This window comes from Amphimedon queenslandica, unplaced genomic scaffold (genome assembly GCF_000090795.2).
Source record: "Amphimedon queenslandica unplaced genomic scaffold, v1.1 AMPQUscaffold_13522, whole genome shotgun sequence".
NCBI classification, from domain to species: Eukaryota; Metazoa; Porifera; class Demospongiae; order Haplosclerida; family Niphatidae; genus Amphimedon; species Amphimedon queenslandica.
Window position 1 is genome coordinate 1,809,674 of NW_003546242.1, and position 27,502 is coordinate 1,837,175.

At 34.1% G+C, this 27,502-nt stretch overlaps 4 protein-coding genes and 1 long non-coding RNA gene across 10 annotated transcripts; 3 read left to right on the forward strand and 2 right to left on the reverse strand.

The window, feature by feature from the left end:
• Positions 1 to 1,497: 1,497 nt before the first annotated feature.
• LOC109586303 (uncharacterized) lies at positions 1,498 to 6,947 on the reverse strand. Of its 4 annotated transcripts, XR_002186959.1 has the most exons (11): positions 6,641 to 6,947; positions 6,476 to 6,596; positions 4,558 to 4,679; positions 3,232 to 3,348; positions 3,000 to 3,129; positions 2,747 to 2,872; positions 2,336 to 2,456; positions 2,113 to 2,221; positions 1,960 to 2,048; positions 1,775 to 1,845; positions 1,498 to 1,730 (listed from the first exon to the last, which is right to left on the reverse strand). It is a non-coding gene; the product is annotated as an uncharacterized LOC109586303 (long non-coding RNA). The 4 variants fall into 4 exon arrangements; XR_002186942.1 differs by lacking the exon at positions 6,476 to 6,596; XR_002186989.1 differs by lacking the exon at positions 6,476 to 6,596 and having other exon boundaries at positions 4,530 to 4,679.
• Positions 6,948 to 8,509: 1,562 nt separating this feature from the next.
• On the forward strand, positions 8,510 to 9,181 carry LOC105313994 (uncharacterized). The gene has a single exon (XM_011407888.1). The coding sequence runs from the start codon at positions 8,510 to 8,512 to the stop codon at positions 9,179 to 9,181; it is 672 nt and encodes a 223-aa protein (XP_011406190.1).
• A 1,169-nt stretch (positions 9,182 to 10,350) lies between these two features.
• Positions 10,351 to 21,764, forward strand: LOC100642121 (solute carrier family 12 member 1-like). The gene is made up of 25 exons (XM_020002607.1): positions 10,351 to 10,456; positions 10,503 to 10,710; positions 14,499 to 14,630; positions 14,717 to 14,933; positions 14,987 to 15,081; positions 15,141 to 15,257; positions 15,308 to 15,425; positions 15,735 to 15,862; positions 15,973 to 16,338; positions 16,686 to 16,793; positions 17,077 to 17,206; positions 17,266 to 17,367; positions 17,426 to 17,581; positions 17,624 to 17,723; positions 18,079 to 18,190; positions 18,345 to 18,413; positions 18,468 to 18,533; positions 18,879 to 18,985; positions 19,518 to 19,715; positions 20,237 to 20,398; positions 20,450 to 20,583; positions 20,663 to 20,771; positions 21,160 to 21,246; positions 21,293 to 21,424; positions 21,480 to 21,764. Exons 1-25 carry the CDS (start codon positions 10,419 to 10,421, stop codon positions 21,610 to 21,612), a joined length of 3,324 nt encoding a protein of 1,107 aa, XP_019858166.1. The 5' UTR covers positions 10,351 to 10,418; the 3' UTR covers positions 21,613 to 21,764.
• Positions 21,765 to 21,814: 50 nt separating this feature from the next.
• LOC100631808 (INO80 complex subunit C-like) lies at positions 21,815 to 23,193 on the forward strand. Of its 2 annotated transcripts, none has more exons than XM_020002736.1 (2): positions 21,815 to 21,946; positions 22,429 to 23,193. In XM_020002736.1, exon 2 carries the CDS (start codon positions 22,440 to 22,442, stop codon positions 23,112 to 23,114), a length of 675 nt encoding a protein of 224 aa, XP_019858295.1. In that variant the 5' UTR covers positions 21,815 to 21,946; positions 22,429 to 22,439; the 3' UTR covers positions 23,115 to 23,193. The 2 variants fall into 2 exon arrangements, with proteins under 2 accessions (XP_019858295.1, XP_003382358.1); XM_003382310.3 differs by having other exon boundaries at positions 22,433 to 23,193.
• Positions 23,194 to 23,424: 231 nt separating this feature from the next.
• On the reverse strand, positions 23,425 to 27,077 carry LOC100631933 (putative glucose-6-phosphate 1-epimerase). 2 transcript variants are annotated; one of them, XM_011410004.2, is made up of 11 exons: positions 26,923 to 27,077; positions 26,676 to 26,727; positions 25,623 to 25,681; positions 25,486 to 25,568; positions 25,359 to 25,432; positions 24,500 to 24,573; positions 24,345 to 24,451; positions 24,237 to 24,301; positions 23,876 to 23,967; positions 23,750 to 23,808; positions 23,425 to 23,693 (listed from the first exon to the last, which is right to left on the reverse strand). In XM_011410004.2, exons 2-11 carry the CDS (start codon positions 26,687 to 26,689, stop codon positions 23,586 to 23,588), a joined length of 735 nt encoding a protein of 244 aa, XP_011408306.2. In that variant the 5' UTR covers positions 26,690 to 26,727; positions 26,923 to 27,077; the 3' UTR covers positions 23,425 to 23,585. The 2 variants fall into 2 exon arrangements, with proteins under 2 accessions (XP_011408306.2, XP_019858432.1); XM_020002873.1 differs by lacking the exon at positions 26,923 to 27,077 and adding an exon at positions 26,773 to 26,876.
• Positions 27,078 to 27,502: the final 425 nt, after the last annotated feature.

Genomic DNA, 27,502 nt, shown 5'->3' on the forward strand with positions numbered 1-27,502 from the left:
CCTCCATTGGTGAAGTTGCCAGGGGCGTATCTGAGGGGGGGCCTACAGGGGCCTGGGCCCCCCCATCAATTGTTGTAGATAATGATATTCATTGTTTGTTTTATTACTTACCACCTAGTGATAAAAATTAACCACCTTGTAATCATTTACAATACATTGCACAGCAGCAAATGTCAAGAAATAAGAAGTGGACAGAAGCAAAACACTCATTTTATAATAATCATTGCTGAAAATGTAAGATTTTGATGCTTTTAAAATACGCAAAATGCTGTTTTAGTGCACTATACGAACGCTAAAAAGGGGTGTGGCCAAATTTTCGGCGCGCTTCGCGCGCCATTTATCTTCAGGCCTCCTCATCATTTCCTTCCCAGCTACGCCCCTGGAAGTTGCTCTGGCAGGATTTCAAAGGAAATTTGTGCTGCTCCAGGATAGCACTTGCTTTCCATATAGAATTTTTAGAGCTACCTGCAGCAAGGTTTTTATCTCCAAAAAGCCATTTTTCAACCAGTTAAAGGTACACAAAGTCGCCTGTTTTTGAAACACTTTATCGTTCGTAAAACACTCAAGCTTCATTGTATTAATATGCAAGTTAGCTCATTCCATAGGAGATTTCAAGCTCTTTAAAATGGTTATATTTATTCGTAGCTCAAGAACAAAATGAGTCTCTCAGAGGGGGAAAAGATGGTATTTCTAGTTAAAGAGTGACGCGGCTACTAACGCATGCATTGATTTACTGAACAAAAAATATTAATAAAAAGCATAACATTGGTTAATATTGTGTGTGAGTTTTGTTTGCATGAATTGTATTCTCTTGGAGTTATTCAAAAATAAAGCAGGAAAATTCCAGTTTTTTACTCCAAAATCGGTCAAAAAATCCCAATGCTCCTCTGTTTATTTAGCAACAATGAAATGAATCAAGGCTTGCCCACACCCACACTTCCGTTTCCAATCCCTTTCATTTACTCTATTATCTATGATGTAACTATGATTTAACTACTACAGATCAACTTGAGATAAGGGAGGAAGGACATATGTGTATGTAAACATTACTTTGTACAAATCTAATGATTCTAAGAAACATTACAAAACATGCCCCATACAAACCACATTCATTGCATGCAATCACCAACATGTATCTGCTCTATGTAGTTTTAAAATTTTTAGGTTTGTGCTTAATGGTCTACTACTATTCCAATTTGTAGTTGTACAAATTGGAATTCTAGGAAGAAATGTACATTCATTATCATACAATGAGTTATGATATATTGCATATTAATTGGGACTATTTCTTCTTGTTTATGATAAGTTGAAGGCTTCACTATCTGACAAAGAGCATAAAAGATTACAAAAATTATTCTTGGCATTATCAAAAGTACTCCTGGCACATTTTGTATTGGGCACAAGCCCCCACATAATATGTAAGGGCATGTGTGTGTGTGTGTTCAAAATGTCAAGTCATTCATAAAATTAAGTACATATATAATCATAATGCTTCTCTAGTGTTGCTACTCAAACAGAATGGTGTAATAAAAAATAAATTATATAATAATTATTCTATTCTGCCATAACTAAAAGACATTTCTGTTATAATATAAAGTAGTTTATAATCCTGACTTGACTGACTACATCATAGTACCAACTCAAGCTTCAATCCTTTTTTCTAATTTGTCTTTAACTGCTTTGCAAGCCACAACCGAGTTCATTAGTTTGGCTAGTCCTAATTCACGTGACTAAAAGAGAGAAGAATCATTTAAAGATAAACTAATATACTTACCTTTTGCAAACCACGCAAATTTCTTGATTTTAATGCGTGTACAAACTCCTTTCTACTTAATTTACCATCATCTAATAATAATAGTAATAGTAATAATGACTATGATAAATATTTGAAATAATCATGAATATGCGTATTCAATCTAGTACAAAGCTATAAATTTGAAATTAAGATTTAAAACTAACTATTTTCATCAAATATTGTGAAAGGACATCCACAACATGACTACTGACAGATGAACCAGTGACAGCCTTACAAGCTTCATCGAGCTCAGCTTCAAAAAAGAAAGTTAATAAATATAGAGCAAGAGAGAGAGAGGGAGGAGCTAGTTACCATACCAGGTGTTATAGAGATTCCAGCTGCAGAGCACATACTCAGTGCTGTATCTATGTCAGAGAAACAACCCATCAAATGATTAAAGAATTTAACATCTCCAAAATTACCACCCTAAAATAAACAGAAGAAATTTGCTAGTTTTTACCATCAGAGATGCACACTGTATTAAATAAAATACTATTAGTTAATTAAAATGTTACTGATAAAACAGTGGAAATTTCTTACCGGATTAGGTTTGGGTCCAACCATTTGCTTCTTCTTTTGTTCACTGAGTGAGGCATGACGCAGGATCATGCCAGCAAAGTCTCTTTCACTTTATCATCCCATGAACAAGATCATATAGATACTACAGTGTATATACATGTACTCTTGAGAAATGATACAATACAGAATAATTACATGTACACAAGACATATAGTCCGTCATATGTGACATGTAAACATGTTTCTTTAATCATCGTGTACATGTACATGTACATGACCATGATCGTGTAGATGGCTATTTACATGTACATGATATGGATCATATCCATGTACATGTATATACACCATATCATACCGTGTGGTATGGATACATTGTATGCATGTGCATGTATGATCATTAATTCCTAGTACATGTACATGAACATGTTCTTACTTCCATCAGAAATATCTCAGTTTTGAGAAGAGCATGGACTTCTTGAAACTTTTTATTGTCAATTTCTGGTTGAGTTTCTTACCAAAGAAATGAATTGCTAATGCTCCACAGATGAAGCCATATTACCTAATATAGACAATAAACCATTACAAACTCATTCACAATAGTATTGTATTCAGGTCAATTTTATCAGGCCAAACTTTAATTTTTTGGGGGATGTGGGTTTAATGAAAAGACTACTTAACATACGTACTATTGATGATGTGGTCCTCTCACTCCCACTGCTGTGGAGCTGAGGAGAACTGACTGAACCATTTCAAATTCATCAAACTCAACTTCTCCATTGCCATTGAGGTCAAACATTTTAAAGCTCGCTCAAAGTGCTTTATTGGAGCAAAACAAGAGAAAGAGAAAGGGAGAAAGAGAGGAAGAAGAGAGAGAGGGAGATCATATCATGTATACATACCTATGTGTCTATGACTTACTGGCTAATAATGTTAATAGAATAGGAAATCAGAGAAAGAAACAAGGTCATGTTGACCTAACTTGCTAAAAAGACTGTTACTATCCTCCATATGACCTAAATGCTCCTTCTTTATTGTCTTGAATAAAAAGAAAGAGAGAGGGGGAGGGAGAAAGGAAGCAACAATACTAGCAGCAACTAGTCTTCGCCTATGCAAAGCTAGGCGAGGCCAATAATACATAAGTACATAGCATAAGTACACATCAGGCATGGGGTCAAGCACTTGGTGCTTGTACTTAAGCACAAATAAGCACAGCTTTCTAAGTACTTAATGCTGCTTACAAGTACCTTTTCAATATAATCTATGTGCTTTGTACTTGTACTTAATTACTTTTACAAATTTACAAAAGTGCTTTTAAGCACAGCAAAAATTACACACGAATAGTGTACAGCATATACATGTACATGTACATCTACAACTACATGTACATCTATATGTCGATGTCATGTACACGTACCACTACATGTACATGTACACTACATGTACATGTACCACTACATCTACATGGTACATCTACATGTACATGTTGATGTCATGTACATGTTCCACTACATGTACATGTACATGTAGTATACAAGTTTAGTAGCACATTGTGTGATTGCATGTTAACTTGAAGAACGGTAATGGCATCACCTTTAGTGGTATCACTCCAAAGCTCTCTGCTGTTTCTATTTATTATGAACAATTCACAGAGTTAGTGTTTATTAGTTGCAATAGTAATTAACTATAATTGTAATTTTACTTAATTTTTACACTTATTGAATATCTAGTACTTATTAATGTAATTAAGCACTCTGGAGAATGCTTGTTCTTGTACTTAAACACTAATGTTAAAGCTAGGGATTGTGCTTGTGCTGGTACTTCTAACACATATAAGTGCTTGTGTTTGTGTTTAAGCACATTTCCTAGTGCTTGACCCCATGTCTGGTACACATACAACAATATGTATCAGCAAAATTAATGTAATAAAAAGTTGGGGTAATTTTGGAGCCATTTTTTGGAAAAAACCATGGCTTTGCTTTTGCCTTTGCTTTTTTTAAATTTGCCCCTTTTTAAAGTGGCCATAGCTCAAAACATTGTAGCTGGAATCAGCTCAAGCATTCTAATGTACATAGCACAAGGCCATCATACATATCAGAGAAGGTAATAAAAATTGGGGGCAATCTTGGAACTATCTTTTGCAAAACCATTTGCTATTTTTAAAAATTTGCCAACACAGGAAAAATCTTCATAGGGTTTGCAAATTAAATTTCAATTACCACTTATAGCTTTTTTGCATGGGTTTACTTTTGACTGATTATACAGGAATTCCTCAACCTGGTCATTAAAAACTTTGATCTGTTGCCTCCAAAGTGTAGGGAAAGTTAATGAAAACTTTTATTTCACATAAAAAATTAGCTATCATTTGTCTAAAGGGGAAGAGAAAGGAACTAAGTTAAATAAATGGTATAAAGGAGTAAAAACAGAAAATTTTGCTATGCATGTACATTGTAAAACAGTGACATGTATTCTTTTTTGAAAGTAATTAGTATGCTTTCCCTTAACTTCACTATCATTTTAATGGATACTATCCATATGACATACATACCTGTCAAGCATATAAAAATACACACTGAAACATACTTATTTTCAATAATAAGCAAAAAATTTATTGCTTATGTGAGACTGTGTAAGCCCAAGAAAAGTTTTAGAAAGTGTTCATAACTCAAAAAATTAAAGTTAGAACAGCTCAAACATTGTAGCATAAGGATATCAATACACATTACAAAAAGCAATAAAAATTGGGGTGATTTCAAAGCCATTAAAAATATGGGCTATAGCCTTTTGCTAACTTCATAAAAGTGCTCATAACTTTAAAAAATGAAGTTGGAATCAGCTCAAACATTCTACATAGCATAAGGACATCAACATGCATCAGAGAATGTAATAATAATTGGGGGAGCTTATCATATTACACATTCTCTAACAACTGTACACCAAATGAGGTGGAGTTTTAATGTAAAAGGTTCATTATCTTCATGAAATGATTTGTTTATTAATATCCTCAATACAGTCCCTACTTAATGCTGATTTTGGCAGATATTAGCAAGACTAACTTTTATGGGAGAGAGTGAAATAGACAGGAGGTAAGGCATAAAAGTACTTATATCCTACTGATGACACACATCAAAGGTACCGCATGCACTATAACCCAGCAAGACCACAGCAGTGATCTAAGCCACCCACAACAGTGATCTAACCCACCCACAACGATGTTATAAGCCACCCACAATTTAATCAAAGATTGTTATTATTTTGATTAAAAAAACAATTATAATTCTTTATTATTCTTGATGGACTGGTGCAGAATAGTACTGATTATACGAAGAAGGCTGAAAAAAAATTTCATCATTGCCGGAAAACCTCTGCAGGATTACCGATTACATGAAGAGGGCTATCAAAAATTCATTGATTAAAAAACCTCTTATAAAGGTTGTCATTTCAAGGAGCCATGCCTTAATGCTGTATTGTGTATTGCTTTCTTGTTTGGATCAGATCTGGCTTTGAATGGGTGAACAATTACGGTGTATCCATCCGGTGTTTCATCCTCTAACACCACTTCTATCTCTTCTTCTAGCTCTGGCACTGTTTCCATCTCTTTTTCAGGCATAGTTTCCACATTTTTATCGTCTGATATCTTACTTCTTCTCAATCTCTTGCTCATAAGCTCCTTCAGCCATTATTATTCAATGTCAGCACGTGGTAAATCTGCGCATGTGTTTGCGCAGAGCCCTTGATATGCATCATCATGACATGAGCAATTGATAACATGGCTAGTTCGTGATGTACCGTACGAGTATAAAATTCTGTGGGGCATTTAATTTCACGGATTTCATGGGTGACTTCTCAACCACGAAAATTAATACTCTGGAAATGCTCATTGCGCATGCGCAGCATGTGAAAATCAATGACTTAATGAAAGTACACGTGCAAAAACACAAAATTAACCCCCTTAAAATTAAAGAATTTAATTTAAGAGCTATTCACTAAAACACAAAATTTTATACCCTCAAAATTTCCTACCAGTACGGTATCTAATTTATAGTACCTCCCCCTCGGGCGCATGTGCCCTCAGGATCAGTGACTGTAAATTAGATACATCACTCCTAGCCCTGTTATAAGTATTACATACACGTATTATATGCACATTTACGAAAGGTATAACCTTAATTAAGTCTGTTTTACTAATTCATTATTTTTGATTGAAGATTTGACTCTAGTACTTAAGCACATTCTTAAGTGAGACATGACCAGTGGTATAACAGCCCATTAGCAAAAATTTATCACTATTACCAAAATTTTAAAAATTATTAGCTTTAATTTACGATACCTTCCAGATTCTCATGAAATCCTCTTATTATTGAAGAAACTCATTACTTTAATGCAACTTAGTGAGCCTAAAGTTTTTAGTCAGTCTATCTCTAACAGGATCAAAGAAAGAAACCTAATAGAAATAAAAAATGAATATAATTTCATTAGAATGTTGTCAGCTGATTTGGTAGGCGGTGTCACCACACCCATATTTGCACCCCTCGCCAGGGTTGCCAGATCATGAACAAAGTTCATGTTTCATGAACTTTTGGGCTTTTGCATGAACTTTTTATAACCTTAAATTTTTCATGAACTTTTCATGAACATTTCAATGTGATAGCATGAACTTGCATGAACAATGATGAATTGCATGGCACAGCATCTGTTTTATGCACTGATGCATTCTGAACATGCTCAGCTGACTGTAGCAGCTGTACATTTATTCAAATTTCAAATCTGACTATTCTGTAAATGCCAAAATGGAAGCCAGTTCTGATGAAAGCTCTGAGTATGACAGCTCTGCTGAACTTCATAGTGAATGTGACACCACTTCACCAAAGAGTAAAAGGAAGAAGGTACTATAGCTATGATCTAAATCTCATCACTAGCATCATAAACCAGCTATATTCTATTAACTAGGTGTATGTATAGAAAGAGTAAGAAAGGTCTGGAATCAAGTTCAAGCTCAAGTTCAAGAAAGTCATTTTATCAGACTTATCGAAAAGCTTGGGAAAGGGATCCAAAGCTAAAACCTTGGCTGATGGAAATAAAAGGAAAGCGGCCTCATAAAGCATTTTGCCGAGTTTGTAAAAGAGACATGTCCAGCTATTGCAATGGGACTTCCGGTCGCATTGATTTAATGATATTCATTGGAATTACCATAGCAACGGCAGCTCAGCAATGGTGGATTGATAGGACGCTTCACTACAAAGCCTGCTAACGTCTTTCTGGTTCATGGATGGGACCTCACTAGATACTTGGAGCTTCTTGAATGCTACTTAATGCAATTGGTTATGGTAGTTTTTTCATATTCTATTGTTAAAGTGGCAGGCGTGGCGCAAGAAGACTCATCCACTAACAAAAGGCCTTCTTGTTATTACTTTAAAAGGATCTAGAGACATGATTTGCTTGTATAGCTGTTAAGCACTCTTAGTTTTACTTTATTATTCCCGTGAGAAGAGAAAAGCACTTGTTCACTCTTGTTGCTGCACCCGTTATCACTGAGACAACTAAAATTATTTCACCTTTAGAAGACTAAAGTACCGAACAAAGTTTTGAATTTCTTTATCTTTTTTGCATGATTGGGCAGTAAAAATGTTGTACTTTCACAAAATAAGTGCGCAATTTGTCAAAAATTGTTTGAAATTTAGATATAACCATTCAAAAAGTAAAAAAATTATCATACATACATAAAGGAATGACAAAATGGCGGCACTGACTGCCCTCATCTTTAATCTGCAAATGTTCCACACAAAGTTACTCCAAGTGCTGTCATATTTAGCAGGAACACAGGTATAATTATGGAGAACAACTACTGAAGTGCGCAAATTGATGAGACTTATTCTGAAGAAAGATATAGCCTAGTAAATGGAAATGTCCATTCCTGCCCTGTATAAAGTCAACCAGTAGTATACGGAGATAATTGCTCAGTATACTAATCCGCGACCACTCATTGCTGGACATGAAATGACAGCTGTTATTACAGCTTTACGAAAACACGAGAGTACAACTTACCATCAAGAAAAGGTAAAAATGCTACAAATTCCTTCTGCTAGCCGAATTGACACAATGTTTCAAACCCAAGATCAAGGTACAAGTGCTGTTAAGGAAACTGAGTTACGATTAGCAGCCTTCATCAGCGAGCACAATTTGACGGTCATTTAATATAATGGATCACTTCAGTGACCTACTGGTTAAGCTTTGTCCTGATTCTAAAATTGCTGCTGATGTAAAATGTAAAAGGACAAAAACGAAATGCATCATAAAAAATGTATTAGCTCCGCATTTTCATAGTAAGCTAGTTGATAGCTTAAAGAGGAATACCTTTTCATTAATAATAGATGAAACAACAGATGTGTCGACAAAAAAAGAGCTAGCTTTAGTGACAAGACAGTACAGTCCAGAGTTGAAGAATGTTTCATGCTCCTTATATGAATTGATCCAGTTAGATGCAGGAAATGCTGAGGCCATTTTTCAGTCAATATGCAAAGTTTTAGAAAGAGATAACATACCCTTAAGCAACATCATAGGGTTTGCTGCCGACACTATAGATGTAATGTTCGGACCACACAATAGTGTTGTTTCTCGTTTAAAGCAAAAGGTTCCAAATGTTTTTGTTTTCCAATGCATTTGTCACAGTGCACATTTGTGTGCTTCACATGCCTGTGAGAAACTCCCTCAAACAGCAGAGGAGCTTATTCACGATACATATAATTACTTCTGTCATAGTGCCAAACGCCAGGCTGAATTTGAAAAGTTTCAAGCTTTTGCAGAAGTGGAACCACATTGCATTTTAAAACGCTGCCAAACTCATTGGTTGTCTTTGCATTCGTGTGTCTAGAGAATTATTGAGCAAAGGGATGCACTCATCTTGTATTTTCAATTTGTTGTCACCACTGATAACCTCTTAGCTTCTCAAAAAATATTGAGTCAGTTAGAAAATCCAATTTGGAAGCTTTACTTTCATTTTCTTAATTTTGTTTTGCCCAAGTTTACTGATTTAAATGTTATGTTTCAAAGTTACACTGCCTATCTCGTGGGTTATAAATACCATGTACAGAGATCTTTTGAGCTGCTATATGCTTAGCAGTTACTGGAAGCAAGGAAATCTAAAAGATCTTGATCCCACATCTGAAATAAATTTCTTACCTTTAACAAAAATGTATATGGGAGCAAAAATTGCGCTACTGCTTACTACAACAGAATAGAAGCAACGAGTATAGGTGATTTCCAGTACTTTCTAAAAAAAGTTCAAGAATTCTACATAGAAGCTGCTTGTCAAATCAAGAGCAGGTTTCCCATTGGAGACCCTATGATTGAAATGTTTGAGGCTCTTGATCCATCTACTGACTGTCAATCGAAATTTCCAAGTCTTGTTCCTCTTGTTGCTTCATTTCCCAATATTATCAAAGAATCACAAATACAGCAGCTTGACAATGAGTGGCGTAAGCTAGCTATTGAAACACTCCCATTTAACAAAGAAGGCATGGAGCCAGAGGAATTTTGGGGAAAATTACTAGAAGTCAAAAATGGGGCTGGAGAAACACAATTTAGTGTACTATGTCATTTTATGGGTAACATGTTAAGCCTACCACATGCTAATGTAGATGCTGAAAAAATTTTTTCCTCAGTGAACCTCATCAAAACAAAATTGAGAAATAAGCTAAAAACAAGCACAGTTCGGGCAATTCTAAAAGCTAAGAATGGCATTAAGTTAAATGAAGGATGTGTTGAGTTCACTCCTTCATCTGATATGAGAATGATGATGACTTCAGAAACATTGTATCGTAGATCTTCTAGCCCTTCTTCCTCATCAGATGAATCAGATGAAAATTAGAGCATGACTAAACAGTAGTAAACACACAGTCACACACATATTCTTTGAGTTTATTCATTATAATTACATTTTGAATAAAATTTTAACCAAAAAGTCAAATTATTTAAAAATTTTGCATGCATGAACTTTTTTTGATAAACATGAACTTTTCTCAAAAAAATTGTGAACTTTTGGCCAAACCCATCTGGCAACCCTGCCCCTCGCTCGCCTCAAATACTGACAAATAGTCAAATTATCAAATATGGAAGAAGGTCGAGGAGAGATTGAGTTGGAAACGAGGTGATTGCCCAACTTTTAGATAGTATTTTACGACATTTCGTCGTAGGTTTGAAGTGGAAGATGTCGATGAGCATCACCAGCAATCATTTTCAGTGGTAGATCCAGTGACCACCACTGTCACCAGTTCATACCATACTTCCGATGCTGTCCCTAATACAGTTTATTATCGGGACCAAGTTGATGATAAAGGCCTTCCCAGACCTTCTTTAGATGCACTCCATGATATTGAACAACACACTGTTAAAAGATCATCTGTAAGTCTGTACATGTGTACATTCTACATGTACTTGTATGTAGTCTATTATTCATTAATAAGAAAAATGACAGTATAATTAATTCTTTGCCTGTACATCCAATTAAGATTACTCTTGATCCAACCGATGCCAAAAATAAACAAATTAAATAAACTATTTGTTTAATGTGTGTGTCTGTGTACCTTATACATAGAGATGTGTATTGGCAAATTACTAATACTGATTATTGATTAATACTGATTATTGTTAGCAAAATTATCACAATTATTGCGATTATCATTAAGAAATCAAAATGATTAGTATGAATTTTAATAATGGTATGATTGTATTAATCAATGGTATCAGTAACACCAATGAATAAAATACTTATAAATTGTTACTTAAAAATACAAGTTTGTCCAAATTATCTGGAAGCAATCGGCTTCTTTTGTCAGTGAGAACATTTCCAGCTGTTGAAAATAGTTCCTCTGATCTGACGCTAGTAGCTGGAACACACCAAAGCTTACGGACTAATTTACAGAGTGTTGGGTAATGACTTTTATGAATACTCCACCATTCCATTGGGTCACCATCATATTCCAGCATATCCTCATCATTATACATGTATCTTCTAACTTCAGAGAGTACAATTTCTAGAGATGAATTTGGTGTCAAACTACTGTCTTTAGACGCCATAAAATCAGAAAATAATACAGATGCCAGCTTTTGCTTCTTCTTAGGTGGATCAGATGGTAGATCATTAGTTGGGCCAGTAGCTTCACAAACTTCAGTAGCTTCACAATCTGTTGGTAGATTTTCATTGAGTATATCAAAAAGGTCTATCTTCACTGCTTCAACAACATTCTCACACTCCTCAACAGGTATAAATGGGTTTAGATCTTTGAATCTTGGATCCAAGTATGAAGATTTCTTCAGAACTAATTGCAAGTTGTCATCATTATACCGAGACACCAAATCTTCATAAATAGCTTGCTTTACCTTTTTGATGTGTGTACTGTCTTCTTCTTTAATTGCAAGTGTTATATGTAGTAGTTTATATAACAATGGGTATAACATACCAGTAGCAGGATATGATGAACCACTCATAAGTGTCGTAGCTTGAACAAATGGCCTGGGAACATTAATAAGTTCATTTATTGGGGTGAGCATGAGCGAGACCCACACTAATCTGTCTAGGTCTATTTGCGTTACGTCTTGTTTATGAACAGAAGAATACGAAAATTAAATTAGTATACTATTATTGATAAATTTGGACCACGTGGGCAAAATTAATCTAGAGGGTGTGGTCAAAAAGAGCAAGATGGCGGAAATTTTAACGTGACAAACTCAGATTGAGTTTCTAACAGTTAGATAAGAGAGAGGGGCTGTCTAAAGCATCTCTAAAGGCTGAAGAACTTAAAAGCAGTTTGATCTAAGACTCCTCTAGATTAGTCCTCTCATTGACAGAATTAAAGTTGTGAGAGAAGCTTGATTAGAAGTTTAGCTTGTCACTTTTTCTCAAATTATTAGGACAGTTCATTCTTGTCACTTTTACTAGGTCATTTTGGTCAGTGGTGTTAAATAGTGGGTTTGTTCTGTTCAGACCCTGTCGGACTAGTCTCGCGTAGCCAGACTCCTCCCCTTTTTGACTTAGGAGTCTGGCTACGCGAGACTACCGTCGGACTATGAGGATGGAGTCTGAATATGCATGCACGTTAAGAGCTGGATTGATTTTATTTCAATAGTTTTATTTCAAAAAGATGTTAATTAATGGAAGCTTGATTAAAAGTTTAGCTTGGCACATTTTTTTCAAAGTGACAGGATAGTTCATCCTTGTCTCTTTTACTGGGTTATTTTGGTTGTGTTAACTGGTGTTTGTTCTGTTCAGACCCTGGCCATGATGCTGGGGTCTGAATATGCATGCAGGCTAAGAGCTGGATTTATTATAATTTTAATCTTCTTATCAAACAATGTGAATTGATGGCTCGCCCCCTCAATGTTTACATTCACCTAGTGATGTTACATTCCTCACCCTCAGGTAAGTAACTGCAAATAACTCTATCTGAACTACTTAAAAGAACTGCACAGAGTGCTGGCTGTTGCTCATTACCCTTTCCAACATGTGATGTGTTGATCCCCATCGAGTGTCTACTTGTTGAATCAGTTCATGCTTAGGTAAGTTCAAAAGAGCTTGCTTACTTCAGAATTCATATGTAGCTTTTGTCGACTTTCGAAAATGCCCTACTAACTTCCATATCTTAGCAAGGACTCTTGCAATGTAGTCAATGTTGAAAGATTTCTGAACACTTAGCTGCAATGTGTGGCTAATGCATGGAATGTGTAGCACCTTAAGATGGTGTACGACAGCATTTACCATGTTCTGCCCATTATCTGTACTAAATGCATACACCTTTTCATCTAGGTTCCATTCAGATAATGACTCATTCAAAACTAAAACAAGATTTTCGGCAGTATGAGCAGAATCAGCCTCCTTTGTCATTAGACAGTAGTGCTTCATCTTCATATTTGTGTCAACAAAGTGAACGGTTAGAGACAGGTAACCACGATTATGGCACCCAGTCAATAGATCTGTAGTAAACGAACAGTGTATGGCTTCATTATCAAGTTCCTGTTTCACAATCTCCTTAGTAGCTTCATATTTCTGTGGTAACTTGGTTTTTGTGTAGTAGGCTCTTGATGATGGTTTATACCTTGGTTCTAGGGCTGCCAAAAAGTTCTTAAAGTGAGCACTTTCAACAAGACTAAGAGGAAGCATGCTCTTACAAAGAAAGGTTAACAATTCATCTTCAATGGCGAGGAAACGGGGAGAAGACCTACTGTACGGCTGGGTATTAGCAATGTAAGAAGTGAGAGTAGTTTGATTAGCGCTACTAGATGCAGGAGTAGTCTTACTGGTAGTCGTTGGAGCAATCTTCCCATAGTCCTCTGGGTGGTTGTTACGCAGATGGTAAAACAAATTAGTAGTATACGGCAGCCGACATTTACACTCTTCCAGTAGGCAAAACACTTCCTTTTGGCTCAATATTCTTCCCTTTTTATCAACTTTAAATCCAAAATACTTCCAAACTTTACTCTTTCCACCAGGTAAAGGACAATAAGAAGGAGGATTAGAAGGACTGCTAGCTTCTGCCATTTTGGCTATGTGTCGGTAGTTAATTATTAATAATAGATTATTAACTCTAATTGATATGAAATCAATTTAATTGTAATAAATAATCGCTTTATTTTAATCGATATATCGCAGTATCGATTATATCGCACATCCCTACTTATACACGTACATGTATATAGTACATGTACTGTATAGGGGCTAAATTTAGAAGGGATAAATTTTGGCAAATTTGATGTTTTGATAGTTATTTGCATGATTGAAATTTGTAATTTGTACGATTATGTATGTGCTCAATAGCACATGGCCACAAATTTGAACCTGCCAATCACCAATATTTTAGCAAATTTTAGCAATTTGCCAAAATTGCCTCCAATCAAAATTATCTGTGATATAGCACTTGTTGTTGTTGGTGTTGTACTCATGCCCTTGTGCCAGTAGTTATTACAGGGAGTTTTTATGTCCTATTTTTCAAATTAAACATTATTTGCTTTGTTGTGCGATGAAAATTCCCATAGGGGTGTGTCATTATGCAATCAGCCCCATGCTAAATCTGTGAAGTATCTACAGTAGTATGTGTTAAATTTCATTGATCTGTGAATAGTAGTAATTGTATCCACGCATGCATGTTACAGTACATTATGTATGCTTATTTTACTGTGTGAATGTGTCATTTCAGGTTACTGGAGATGAAGCTGATATGGTTACAATAGGGGAAGGAGGAGAGAGAAGAAGGAAGTGTTGGCCATGTCAAAGAAACAAGACTAATAATGCAGAGCCTAAAAAGTTAGGCTGGATTCAAGGAGTGCTTGTAAGTGTGACGTACATGTACATGTATATGTACATGTACATGTGTATGCACTTAATAATCATTATATATACTTACTACATGTGTAGATACGCTGTTTACTGAATATTTGGGGCGTCATGCTGTTTATCCGACTTAGCTGGGTTGTAGGTCAAGCTGGTATAGGGTTCTCTTCTATAATCATTATACTATCCACTGTTGTAACTGTTGTTACCACGTTATCCATGTCAGCCATTTGTACCAACGGTGAGGTGAAAGGAGGAGGAGCGTATTATTTAATCTCTCGGAGTTTGGGACCTGAATTTGGTACATTTACATTACATTTATTTATTATTGTTACATGTGTATTTATTTTATAGGAGGAGCTATTGGTATTATATTTTCACTGGCTAATGCAGTAGCTGTGGGACTTTATGTTGTTGGTTTTGCAGAAACACTGACTGAACTATTAGTGGTATATGAATTATAATACTTAGAAATAATTACGTGTATATTCCTTAATGTAATCAATAGAGACACAATGTTCCTATACCAGGACTCTCGGAAATAAACCACATACGTATATTTGGCTTTTTTACTGCTATATTATTGTTGGGTATAGCATTGATTGGATTAGATTGGGAATCAAAGGTACACATATTTCATAATATATTATACAATTTTCCTTTCTAATTATTCAGATTCAATTAGTTTTGTTAGTTGTGTTGATTGTTGCTCTTATTGATGCTGTGATTGGTTCATTCATACCAAGAAGTTGTGATCATACTGTAACATTACAAGGATTTACTTATTATCGATGTAAGCCTACACAATGTTCATGTACATATACATGTACATGTACATACATGCATGTACATGTATACACATGTATTTGTACATGTATAATTTAAATTTTGTGGAAATTGTTTTGCTAATCCTTAAAAGTCCATGTACATGTAACTTAATTTTTTGAATTTTTTTTGACAGTTATTGTACTGAGTTATGTATGAATTATCCTTATTTATTACAATTTTTTTCTTTTTCATAAATTACAAAATTATGCATGTACTGTATCCTTCCACAATTTTTATTGCCGTTTGTTTTTGTATTAATTCTGTTTTGTTGTAGGGGGTACATTTGTTGACAACTTTCCTCCTGACTATCATGACAACCAGAATTTCTTCAGCGTCTTTTCTGTATTCTTCCCAGCAGCTACAGGTATACTCGCTGGAGCTAATATATCAGGAAACCTTAAGGTCTTTAATAATGTTAATGTGATATGATAGGATGTTGCTTATGAATTTTAAATCAATTAAATTTAATCGATTTTTTTCTTTAATTTTTATTATTTTTCTTAATATGATAGGACCCACAAACTGCTATACCCAAAGGAACATTTACAGCTATATTCATCAGCAGTGCTGTGTATCTGGTAATAGCATGGATGATTGGATTCACTGTTGTTAGATTTGCCCCTGGCACCCCAACATTATACTTTGACAAGATAGCTGAAGCAACATCATCCTTTCAATGTAGCTCAGGACTAGATGAATCTAGTTCTAATTTCACTTACTGCATGTCATCATTTTTTGATTTGGGAACAGTGAATGGTTTTATGCAGAACTGTACTGATTGTCTGAGTGTGCCATGTGATTATCAGGATGGGGTTGATGCTGTCTGTCTTGATGGCAGTAATCAGCACTGTCTCTTTGGAACTATTAGATACTTTCAAGTAAGTGAGATGTACACATTAAGTTTTGCTGTGGGAGCCTGAGAGGACTAACTAGTGTATTAACATTTTGGCCATGCACATGATACTCTGCATGTAGCTTAATATTTACTGCTAAATTTGTGTTAATAATTTTACAATGTACATGTACATGTACATTGTACGTGTACATTGTACTTAGGGCTTTGTATTTTGTGAAAGCATCACATTCACAAAAGATCAACTTTAGGAAAACTTATTTTGTATTCATATTATACTGTATGTTGTCATGTGCAATTAGATGTACACTTACATGTACATGTAGTGATTATTTAATTTTTGCTTTATATATTGTTATTTTGATACTGTAGATAATGGAGATGATATCAGTTTGGGGGCCTATTATGACAGCAGGGATATTTGCTGCTACCTTGTCATCAGCATTAGCTAGTCTTGTTAGTGCACCGAAAGTGTTTCAGGTACAGTAGGCATTGTATAGACTATTACAATGTACATGTATGCCATATAGCTGGTTTAATTAATTTGTGGCCTCAAATTTTCATTGTTTAAAATTTTTTTAAGTTAATGTTTGTGATTTACAAAATTTTTGTTAATTGTGTGTGTACATGTATTTCTTTGATGTTAATAAAATGTAGTGGAATTAATTTTAGTAAACTTATATAAATTCATTTTGCACGAAATAAACCAGCTGCTGTATACACTATTTGACACTCATGTTCTTTATTATTTGTTTATTGTTAGAGAGTTTGTCAAGACAAAATATTTCCATATATGGAGTTTTTTGGTAGAGGAGGTTGGCGTGGAACTGGTAATGAACCAATTCGTGGATATTTTCTAACATTTATAATCGCTATTGCTTGCATTGGAATAGGTACGTGTACTGATGTAACAGATGTGTCATTATTACCTATTAATTGTTGATTTCTGTAGGTGAATTGAATGTAATTGCATTGATCATATCTAACTTCTTTTTAATGGCCTACACACTAATTAATTTCTCTTGTTTTATGGCATCACTGTCGAAGAGTCCAGGTATAACTAAATATCAACGAATGTTTGGTCATTGAGGACTTATTATTATATTATGTAGGCTGGCGTCCATCTTTTAAGTTTTATTCAATGTGGATAGCACTCTTAGGATCAGCTTTGTGCTTGTCTATTATGTTTGTTATAAGCTGGTGGGCTGCACTGATAACACTGATAGCAGTTGGTTTTCTCTACTTGCTTGTTGACTGGCGGAAACCAGGTACATTACTAACAATAATGTAATATTGGATTTGCCCGATAGATATTAACTGGGGATCTAGTACACATGCTATTCTATATACGTATGCATTGAGAAATTTGTTAAAGTTAGAGAAACTAGAGGATCATGTCAAGAATTTTAGGTAATGTTCATCATTTGATCATTGTGTAAATTGAATGTACTCTTGGTATTATACATGTAATAGGAAGATGCTTAGCTTATATTCATATACATGCACTGCACATATTTAAACTTGCATTTTGCTATGTATGTAATGTATATACTACATGTACATGTACATTTAGATGTACATGCACATGCATTATCTACATGTACACATGTACATATCTTCTGTCACATACATGTACATGTAATATGCAATATATAATTTTGAATCAAAATACATGTACATGTACATATACATGTACATCTACACATCATATGATGCTAGATTAGTTTTGCTTGTGTAAGCAAAGTCATTACGTGTCATTTTGTAGGCCACAGTTTTTAGCATTGACTGGTCCTCCGTCATCTCGTCCTGATTTAGTTTTCTTTTTATCACAAATATCAGCAGACACTGGTATGACCATTTGTGGACAAGTTCTGCAAGTAAGTTGTACATGCATGTACATGTACATGTATTTACGTGTATATAATTCTATGTCGTGTGCATGTGCATCCACTTATACACGTTTACTGTACATTTACATGTATGCATGTGTATAATTAACACTGCTTCATTTAATGCATGTATGTGTATTAGGGAGAACATAGTGTTAACAGGAGGATTCTGCTTAGCACTCAGCAGAAGAAGTGGCTTCGAACAAAGAAGGTACAAAATTTATAATAATCAAGCTCATTAATTATTTTTCTCATTTTGAATTAGATAAGAGCTTTTCATAACATTGTAACTTCTAGTTCACTGAGAAATGGAACACAAAGCCTTCTGCAGGTATGTGATTGTGGTATAGACTAGTTTTGTGTGGTTCAACTATTAGTTATTACTTGTGCCTATACTGCAGTACAGTCACAAGTTTTGGGTTCCTATAGAAATATATAGTGTATGCACATTAACTATTGTTGGGAACATCGTTAGATCTAGAAATAATTTTTGGGAGTTAAAACGATAGACATTTAATTATAAAAGAGCAAAAACTATATGAAATGGGAATTTCTACAATTTAGAAAACTTCAATCACTCAACCAAATTTAAGAGACCAAAAGTCTCCTAGATTTTTTCTAGATCTAACAATAATTGTGACCTCATTTTATTTGTTTGTTATTCTCTTTCCAATAGTTGTCTGGACTAGGTAAAATGAGACCAAATATATTAGCAATAGGCTACAAGAACAACTGGAAAACGAGTCAATACAGTGATGTTGATGAATATGTTAATATACTGCAGTAAGGAAACATTAACATACATGTACAATGTACATGTGCATTTACAACATGTATATTGTACACCATAGTTTTATTATAATGAATGTACATGTGCATGTAATAGCCCTGTGATTTTGTATATGAAACACACCAAGAATATACACTGTGGCATGTTAACTTCCTGTATAAACCTGTCGTACATGTACACATGTACATGTATGTAGTAACAAAGTATATCCATTATGTAATATATGTATATACATGATGCAGTGCTTAATGTATGAAGTCCACAAAATTTAATTTCCACAAGAATTTGCTCTTGGTAATTAGGTATTTCTGAATGCCCAAACTTACATGTACTTACAAATATGTACATTGTACATGCATTTATTTTTGTATTGTTTCATGTGCATATAGACAAACTGTGAATGTGAATATACGTGTATTAATTGTAGGTACAGTTACTAGTAACAAATAAAACTTTGTTCTGCTTACATTACTAATGAGATTTAATTTGTGTAAACTTGCACTTGTACTTTTTTTAAATTCGTAGTGATGCTTTTGATCTACAATTTGGTGTTGTCATATTTCGTTTGAGAGCTGGATTTGATGCAACTGATCAAGTGGATAGTCCTTCTAGCAGAGCTGCAACCCTCAAGAAATCATCTGATGAGTCTCCTCCAATAATGGGAGAAAGGAAGGAAAGTAAAATACCATTGTTACCAATGTCATCATCACCAAAGCCCAAATCGTGAGTACAAGTCATTGCAGTGCTCCTGCAAATAATAAGATTTTCTGTATTTTAGAATTTAAGTGTATGTGTTTTTCATTTCAATTTATTATTATTATGAATTATTTACTATTTTGAAAAAACTGCTAGAAGAGATTTCTCTTTTTATAATTTTTTAATAAATACATATACGTGTACATGTATGCATGTACATGGTCCTATGCTGCTTAGAAAATTTGAGTTGATTCCAATCAAAATTGGATTTTTGTGAATTTTTAAATTTGCTCTAAATGCCATATGTACTTGCATGTACAATATGCTTGTCAGCTCATGAAATATGCTGTTTAGTTTACTTGTAGCATGCTTTGTGGGGAACCCTGCCCACTGATACATGCACAACATGTACATATACATGTACATGTACATGTATGTGATTATTTTTCAAAATTTTATTCATTATTCCTTACATGTACATATACATGTTTAGACTTTTACGATGCATGCTTTATTTTTGGTTTATTAATGTTGTTTGTGTCATGTAGGTTTGCTAGTCATGAACTTGTTGATATACCATTGAATGAAGCAGCAGATCCAGCCAATAGTGATAATGTATCACTTCATTTAAGTGATGAAGATGAAGATGAGATAGGCACTGATCGAAAATCCTTAGATAGTTATGCAATAGCAATAGAGAATGGAGACAAGTAAGTGCACATGTACTTTATTTTCTGTTTTTTATTATTATTAATTTTAAGTCCTCTTGATGAGGAACGACCACCAAGTTCTTCTCAAGTTCCTGAAATGCCTGACATTATTACTCTGCCATCAAGATTCGAGAAGAAGCAAGAAGCTGGCTTTATTGATGTGTGGTGGATTTATGATGATGGAGGTTAGTTTGTGTGCATGAGAATACTGAGTTTATTCAAATATAATGCTATAATAACTACATGTACATTTATATCTTGTAGGATTGGCTCTTTTGCTTCCCTTTTTGTTGTCAAGGAATGCATTATGGAAGAGTTGCAAGCTCCGAATATTTGTAGCTGGATCATCTAATATTGATGGAGCACGCTTGAGGTATGTACATGTATGTACATGTACATGTAAATGTACTATTATGCTTGCTTGGATTTGTTATAACATGCTGTACATGTACAGTATATGTAAAGTGTCCTTGTGGTTTTGGAGATTACTTCTGAAAATTACAGCAAACTTTATTGCACTCTACTACTCTTAGTGGTCAACCTGTATTTTGTGTTTAGAGTACATACACTGTACTTGATGCTAGTAGTAGCTAGCAGCCTCGTTCACACATCAAAGTGTATGCTTCTTTGTTTCAGTTCTACGTAGTACACGTACATTTATCTTTAAAGATGCATCCACACAACTATGGTATAATTATTCAAATCTAATTTTTACTACTTTATATTTCCTTTTTACTCGTAACTGCTGATTATTTTAATAGAATGACTGCTCTCTTGAGAAAGTTTAGAATTAGCGTTTCTGATGTTATAGAAGTATCAGGCATCACAAAAAGACCAAGCAAAGACAGGTATGCTCCAAATACTCAGTCATTAATTACATTATATTTCCTTCAGTATTGATTGCTACTTGGCTTTACCATCAGATGAAGCTACTGATCATTCCAGCTTGGACAAGAAAACTCTTAAAATGATTCGTGTTGGAGAGTTACTGCATGAGCATTCATTGAATTCTAAGCTTATAGTATTGTAAGTACAGTACGTGTCACAATATTGTCAATTAAACATGGCATTATTTTTATAGTACCATTCCTGTGCCTCGAAGGGGAAGCTCTTCTCTTAAGTATATGAGCTGGTTGGAGGTTATTAGCAGGAATTTACCACCAGTGGTACTCGTCAGAGGAAATCAAACATCAGTTCTAACTTTTTACTCATAAAAATTATTATAATAAATTTAGCTTTTTCAGTCTTAATGATTAATTTATTATAACCGGGTGTTTTAGTTATTGTTGTTATCATTATTGTGGCTTACACTCATTGTTTTGATTTTTTAATCTATATTGAAATCAAAGTTCAAAAAGACATGTAGATTAGCTGTGCTGGCAAATTAATTTTGATTAAAGGCGGATGAACCACGCCTTTTTAATTTTTAGTCTTGGATTGACCAGTGAAAAGAGCATGTGTATCCCTCGGTGTGTCCTCTTGTAGTGTCAGATTTCTGGTAAAGTAAAGCACTAAAGTTTGCATTCCATGCTCAACGCTGTTACTACAGTAAGTTTTCTAATTACCAATGAGTCATTCGTGTCTTTTATTTTAAAATTAACTAAGTACTAGTATATACATGTATAATTGTATAAAATAGGATTTATATAATGTTTTAAAATAATCAATCATGTGCTAGTCAGGTGATACCTCTTTGTCATGCAAAGGGACCCAATGATGAGTCCTGGACTCCTGGTACGACAAAGAGGTGTGACCAGACAATGTACCAAATTAATACAGTGAACACATTACCTAGTGGTTTTTGTTGAGTCAAACTTTTTAGGTTTTATTATTGTTCTGTGAAGGACTTTGCCCAGTTTCTAGGGGTGTTAAATGTGCGTTCAGTTTATACTGTTACAAGTTACAAATGCATGTAGCACCAATGAATAACCTTCAGTTTCATCATAGATAAGCTATTATTTTTGGTTTGACTGAACGTAATTATACTGATGGCATTATCATGTATATTTATTTACAATGTTTGTTCACAGTTAGTTGACAGATGAGTGGAAACGCACATAAAAGATTACGAAAGAAGAGTAGGAAACTATCTGAGGCAGAGCATGAGGAACTAATTAATCCATTAGTAACAAGAAAGAAACGTGGCCGGCCGTCTGTAACAAGCACCACTGAAGAAGAAATAACTGAGGGAAAGCTTATTGTGTCACTTCAGAATTCAGTAATAGGAACACGCTTCTTATCACGTCTTAAAAGAAAATCAACCAGTCATTCTTCAGCTACGTCATCCTCTTCATCCAGCAATAACAAAGAAGCTGAGAGTGAGAGTCCTGCACCCATTGTACAAACACTACCAGATATTGTCTCACCTAAAAAGGCTCAATTGGAACTTGGGTTTAAGAATCCTGCTTTCTCATATTCATTCATTGACAAAAACAAGAAAAGGACATGGAAGAGTCTCAAACAAATCATTCAGTCTGATGTTAATGCTAGACTGGATCACCATCAGTTCTTACCTACTTACAATAGCATAGAAGCACCTCCTCCAATAAAGCCTCCTAAAAAATATTCTGATGTCTCTGGTTTATTGTCGAACTATACTGATCCATTGACAGGACTGCAGTTCAGTTCATCTGAAGAATTTGAGTTTGTTAGAACATTACCAACTAATGTTGTACAGGGCTACTTATCTCTAAGAGGTAAAGCCACAATCACGTAACTTCTGCTTTATGTATTGTTATGATATTTTGTTTAAAATTTACAAAAAATATACAATTGGTTAGTATTTTTGCGTTCAATCTTTGTCTCTTCTAATAATGCATTAGCCATTTTAGCACAACGTTTGAACTTATAATTAATATAAAAGAATACTCTTTGAGAGCTAATGTACTTATTGGACATCAGTCATAATTTGAACAGCAAGTCTAGCTGTGAAAAGGTTAAGGAGAATCTTTGAAAGCCATCTACTACAAAACATAATGCTAATAGTACATAATAAATTATTGGTAGTTGGCATTGCTTTCAAAATATTTTAATCTACGGACCATTATATAAACATGTAGTTCATGATTATAAAAACAGTTATTGTATATCATAACAACAAAAACCTTGCACTAAAAATAAAAAAGAACTACAAATTAAAGAAAAACAAAATAATTATAATTAACTACATGAGTCACGATGCAAGCACTCATTTGGATACAACATCAATGGTCTGTGAAGATGTGTATGAAGATCCAGCATTGACTGTACAGCTATTAGCAACATAACCAGCTTCAACACACACCATGTAAGGATACTATTAGGATAATTAGGATAATAGTAGAATGAAAAGAAAAGTCACAATAATCTTACTTCATCATCTCCAAAATCACTCATTGATTTTGCTTTCTCAATCCATGGATTCCAGACAACTATAAACATCAAAAGTAAAAAAGTTCTTAAATCATTCATGTACATATATATTAGCTATTGTTATACCTGTGTCTGGGAAATTAGATTTCTTTAAAAGAACTGTTTTACCTCCAGCTACATTTGTTATGACATGATTTTCACTTGCTTCTTTATACACCCTTGAGGAATAAAGGAAAATCAAGTATACACTGATGCAAATATATGTACTGATATGCCATACAAAAAGTAATTTTTAGTATGGTTAAAAAATAACAGTTTGGATTTTTTATTCTGACAAATAATAAATACAAATTTTAAGTCAATGAGGTTGTTATGAGGTAAATAAAACCCATGTCCTTGACCAAATATTAGGTAATTAAAATTTGAAAATAGGAAAAGATAAAAGTATTGTAACAATACAATATTCAGCATTTCAGCTATACTTTACCTGTCAGTAAAGCCTGATATAGTAACAAGATCATTAACCTCTTTCTTTTCCTTTCCTTCATCAACCTATTATCCATGTAAATTAATTTATTGTTATGAACAAAAGTACTTTATCCTTATATGTAAGGCAAGAGAGGCCAGAAATAGTACACTTTGTGACATCAGGAACAGCAAAATAAGTATGAAGTAGCCACGTAAAGGAAAAGGGTTCACTGTCTAAAAATGATTTAATATAAAAGATTGAATTTTCACTGTTTTAAATACCATTAAGATTGTTAACAGAAAGCTCAGTGAACAAACCAGATGACATCACACAGACTGTATATGATAATTTGAACCTAAAACAACACTTTATCTCAGAATTTACGACCAAGCATGCTAACTCAGCTAAAAAGTATGCTTCATGAGCTGACAAACCTTATGACTCTTTGAGTAACTTTAAAAATTTATTAAAAATCCAGTTTTGATCAAAATTTGTTCAAAATTTATACATGTATTGCACTTTATAAAGGAAATTCCTCCCAGTCATTTTTGGCAAATTGACGAATGATCCTGTACTGTAAGTACAGGGGACTTTAGGGTCTTGTGTGCATTTTTCAAAATGTACAATGTACAAATTTATTAAAAATTGAGAATTCTATTCTAGCCATCTTAGACAAAATTTACAAAAGACCTTTGGTCATTGGCCTGACTTTTGAGCAAGTTTAGAAATTAAAAAAAAAATCAAATTTGACTGGAATTGGCTCAAACTCTCTACTCAACATGAGAACATGTATATGTATCAAAAATTATTAAAATGGAAAATTCCTACGTAGCCATTTTTGACAAAATTTGGCCAAGACCACAAAGGCTATAGCTTTTTGTCATTAGCCCAATTATTAAGTAGTTTTAATATCCACAAGTTGATCAGAGTCAGCTCAAAGTTAATGCACAACAAAGACATGTATATATGTATCAGACAAAGTTATAAAAACGAAGAATTCTCTCCTAGTCATTTTTGGTGTATACATTGTATGTGATTATTAGCTTACATACTATACAATTTATAATGATGCACATTATTGTGATAAATATCTTTTTACATTTCGACCACAATAACAACATAATGTACAATGGTACATACTTGTTGTTCCATAATGATCGTGTATTATCATCATCTGAAAGTTCAAATACAGCTTTCACATCACCATTACTATCCTATAAAATGGAAACTAGTATAAAACACTATAAGTGTACATGTAGTACCAAACCTTTGTTGGCTCCTCAAGTAAAGACCATTTTGATATACGTGCAAAGCCATGTTGAGGACCTAATTCCCAAACACCAAAGCAAGCTATAAAATTTAAATGTTATTAATAATAATCATTGTAACTTTTATATTCCTTACGAAAGACAACAGGTATTCCTCCACGTATTGCTTTTTTGTTATCAAATACACTCTTCTTGCTATAGTAAATAATACTAATCAAAATTGATTACTCACTATTCTTATGATATTCAAGCCATAACAGGTACATCACTCTAACCCCAACATTTTAAAAGTATTATTCAAGCCCATTATAAATTAAACTTAGTTACATTTAGTACAGAGTCACAATCATGCAAAATGAAAAAAAATATTTATACTACTTTTCTGATAAAATTTATGTCAATCAGGGTTGTAATGTTTACTAATTATTAGGTTACTGAAATCATACATAATGTGAGTATAACAGAGAGTAAAAATACAGACCAATTATGTGTAGCATTAATGACAACTACATGTAATTATAATTAATTACCATATAACAGGTACATACTATCTGAAAAAATGTTCATTCTAAGCACGATTAGAAATTTTTTATTTGTTTTATTTTCAATTTGAGTAGCCATTATGCACACATGGCATTGAGGAATTACCTGTTTCGATTGGAAAATGTTCATTCCACAAGGAATGAGAACAAAAAAGAACAAAATTAAACTCTCATGGAATATACCCGCTATACGGCATGTAATGTCTTTCTTTTTCACTTAAAATATAATTATAGCCTCATTAAAAGCAATAAGAAAGAAACACTGTATTAGTGTACTGGCAAATTGTACTAGCACTCTGGCAGAGCTTTTGCAATTTCAATCTCAAATCATAACTAGATCAAAAATCAAACTCAGTAATGAAACAAAAATGGAGCAAATAATTAGTGGTAAATAAAATCAAGCTGGCCCAGCTTATACATACTGGCTTGCTTTAATGACTGCATGTTCTAGCAAGTTAAAAAGGCCAGTGCTAAATGAAGTGAAATTAATAATTGGTAAATTTAGGAAAAAAAAACCAATTATTTTTTATATTTCATTATGAACATGCTCCATGAAAAGTGGCTGAAATATAACATTCATTGATTGCCAAACTACACATATTTCCTCTTAGCTAGCCATGCTATATTTTTGCACTAAAAGCTCTAACCTGACAAATATCATTTCTGTACCCTCATGAACCCATGACTGCAATGTAGCTCCTAAAGTGAACAATGCAAAATATTATAGACAAAAGCAATATTCACCATGTAGATTAACAACAGCACAGTTAGAAGAATCACGGCGAATTTCTATCTTACTCATCTTTAAGGCACTCAGGGTCATTCAATTAGATATTATTAATATAAAGGGACACGCCTCCGGCTAGCTTCTTGCTTGTATATTATACCTCTCACCTTCAGATCAAAGGCCTGAAGCTCGAAGCCACATTAGCTAAGGTGGAGCCTGGTTAAAGCCACTCCCCTGGTTGCCAGTGGCCGGCCGGGGCCGGCAGTGGTTGGCAGAATGCAGTACAAACGAATGGAAGAAAAGCATAAAAAGCAAATGAGCAGTTCTTCTTACAGCTATGCTTCAAGTTAGAGCTGCTACCTCCGCTATAGACACCAATGGATCAGTGAGGAGCTTCTTTGCTGCTATAAACAACTTCTTTCCTTCTTATTTTGGAAAGTTTCCTCATCTCCATTCCTTCGATGTAGCTTTCTGCCAACCAAGGGGTGTGGTAGTTACTTCTGTGGGTGACGCCTACATTTAATCACGATTTATTAATGGATTCATACTAACGTGCAGGTTATGTATACAAAGTTAATAAGTTATACACGCACACAAACCTCGACACAAACAAACAACGTAGTCTAGCGGAGCGAGAAAAGACAACTTTGAGGACAACTTTTAGATGTCTTTTAGAAGAAATTTGGTCTTGTACATGTACCTTTTATTATTGACACGATCAATAGGTAAGTAGGAAGGCAATGTGAG

Bases quoted from the DNA above. Each gene is read 5' to 3' on its own strand.
- LOC100631933 (XM_020002873.1), bottom strand. From the start codon at position 26,851: ATGACCCTGAGTGCCTTAAAGATGAGTAAGATAGAAATTCGCCGTGAT. The intron at 25,682-26,675 runs GTTAGAGCTTTT...TATTTACTATAG, and splicing joins ACAGAAATGATATTTGTCAG to CAAGAAGAGTGTATTTGATA. The intron at 25,569-25,622 runs GTAAGGAATATA...TAAATTTTATAG, and splicing joins AGGAATACCTGTTGTCTTTC to CTTGCTTTGGTGTTTGGGAA.
- LOC100642121 (XM_020002607.1), top strand. From the start codon at position 10,419: ATGGAAGAAGGTCGAGGAGAGATTGAGTTGGAAACGAG. The intron at 17,368-17,425 runs GTATAACTAAAT...TATATTATGTAG, and splicing joins ATCACTGTCGAAGAGTCCAG to GCTGGCGTCCATCTTTTAAG. The intron at 18,986-19,517 runs GTAAGGAAACAT...TTAAATTCGTAG, and splicing joins GAATATGTTAATATACTGCA to TGATGCTTTTGATCTACAAT.
- LOC100631808 (XM_020002736.1), top strand. From the start codon at position 22,440: ATGAGTGGAAACGCACATAAAAGATTACGAAAGAAGAGTAGGAAACTA.
- LOC105313994 (XM_011407888.1), top strand. From the start codon at position 8,510: ATGGATCACTTCAGTGACCTACTGGTTAAGCTTTGTCCTGATTCTAAA.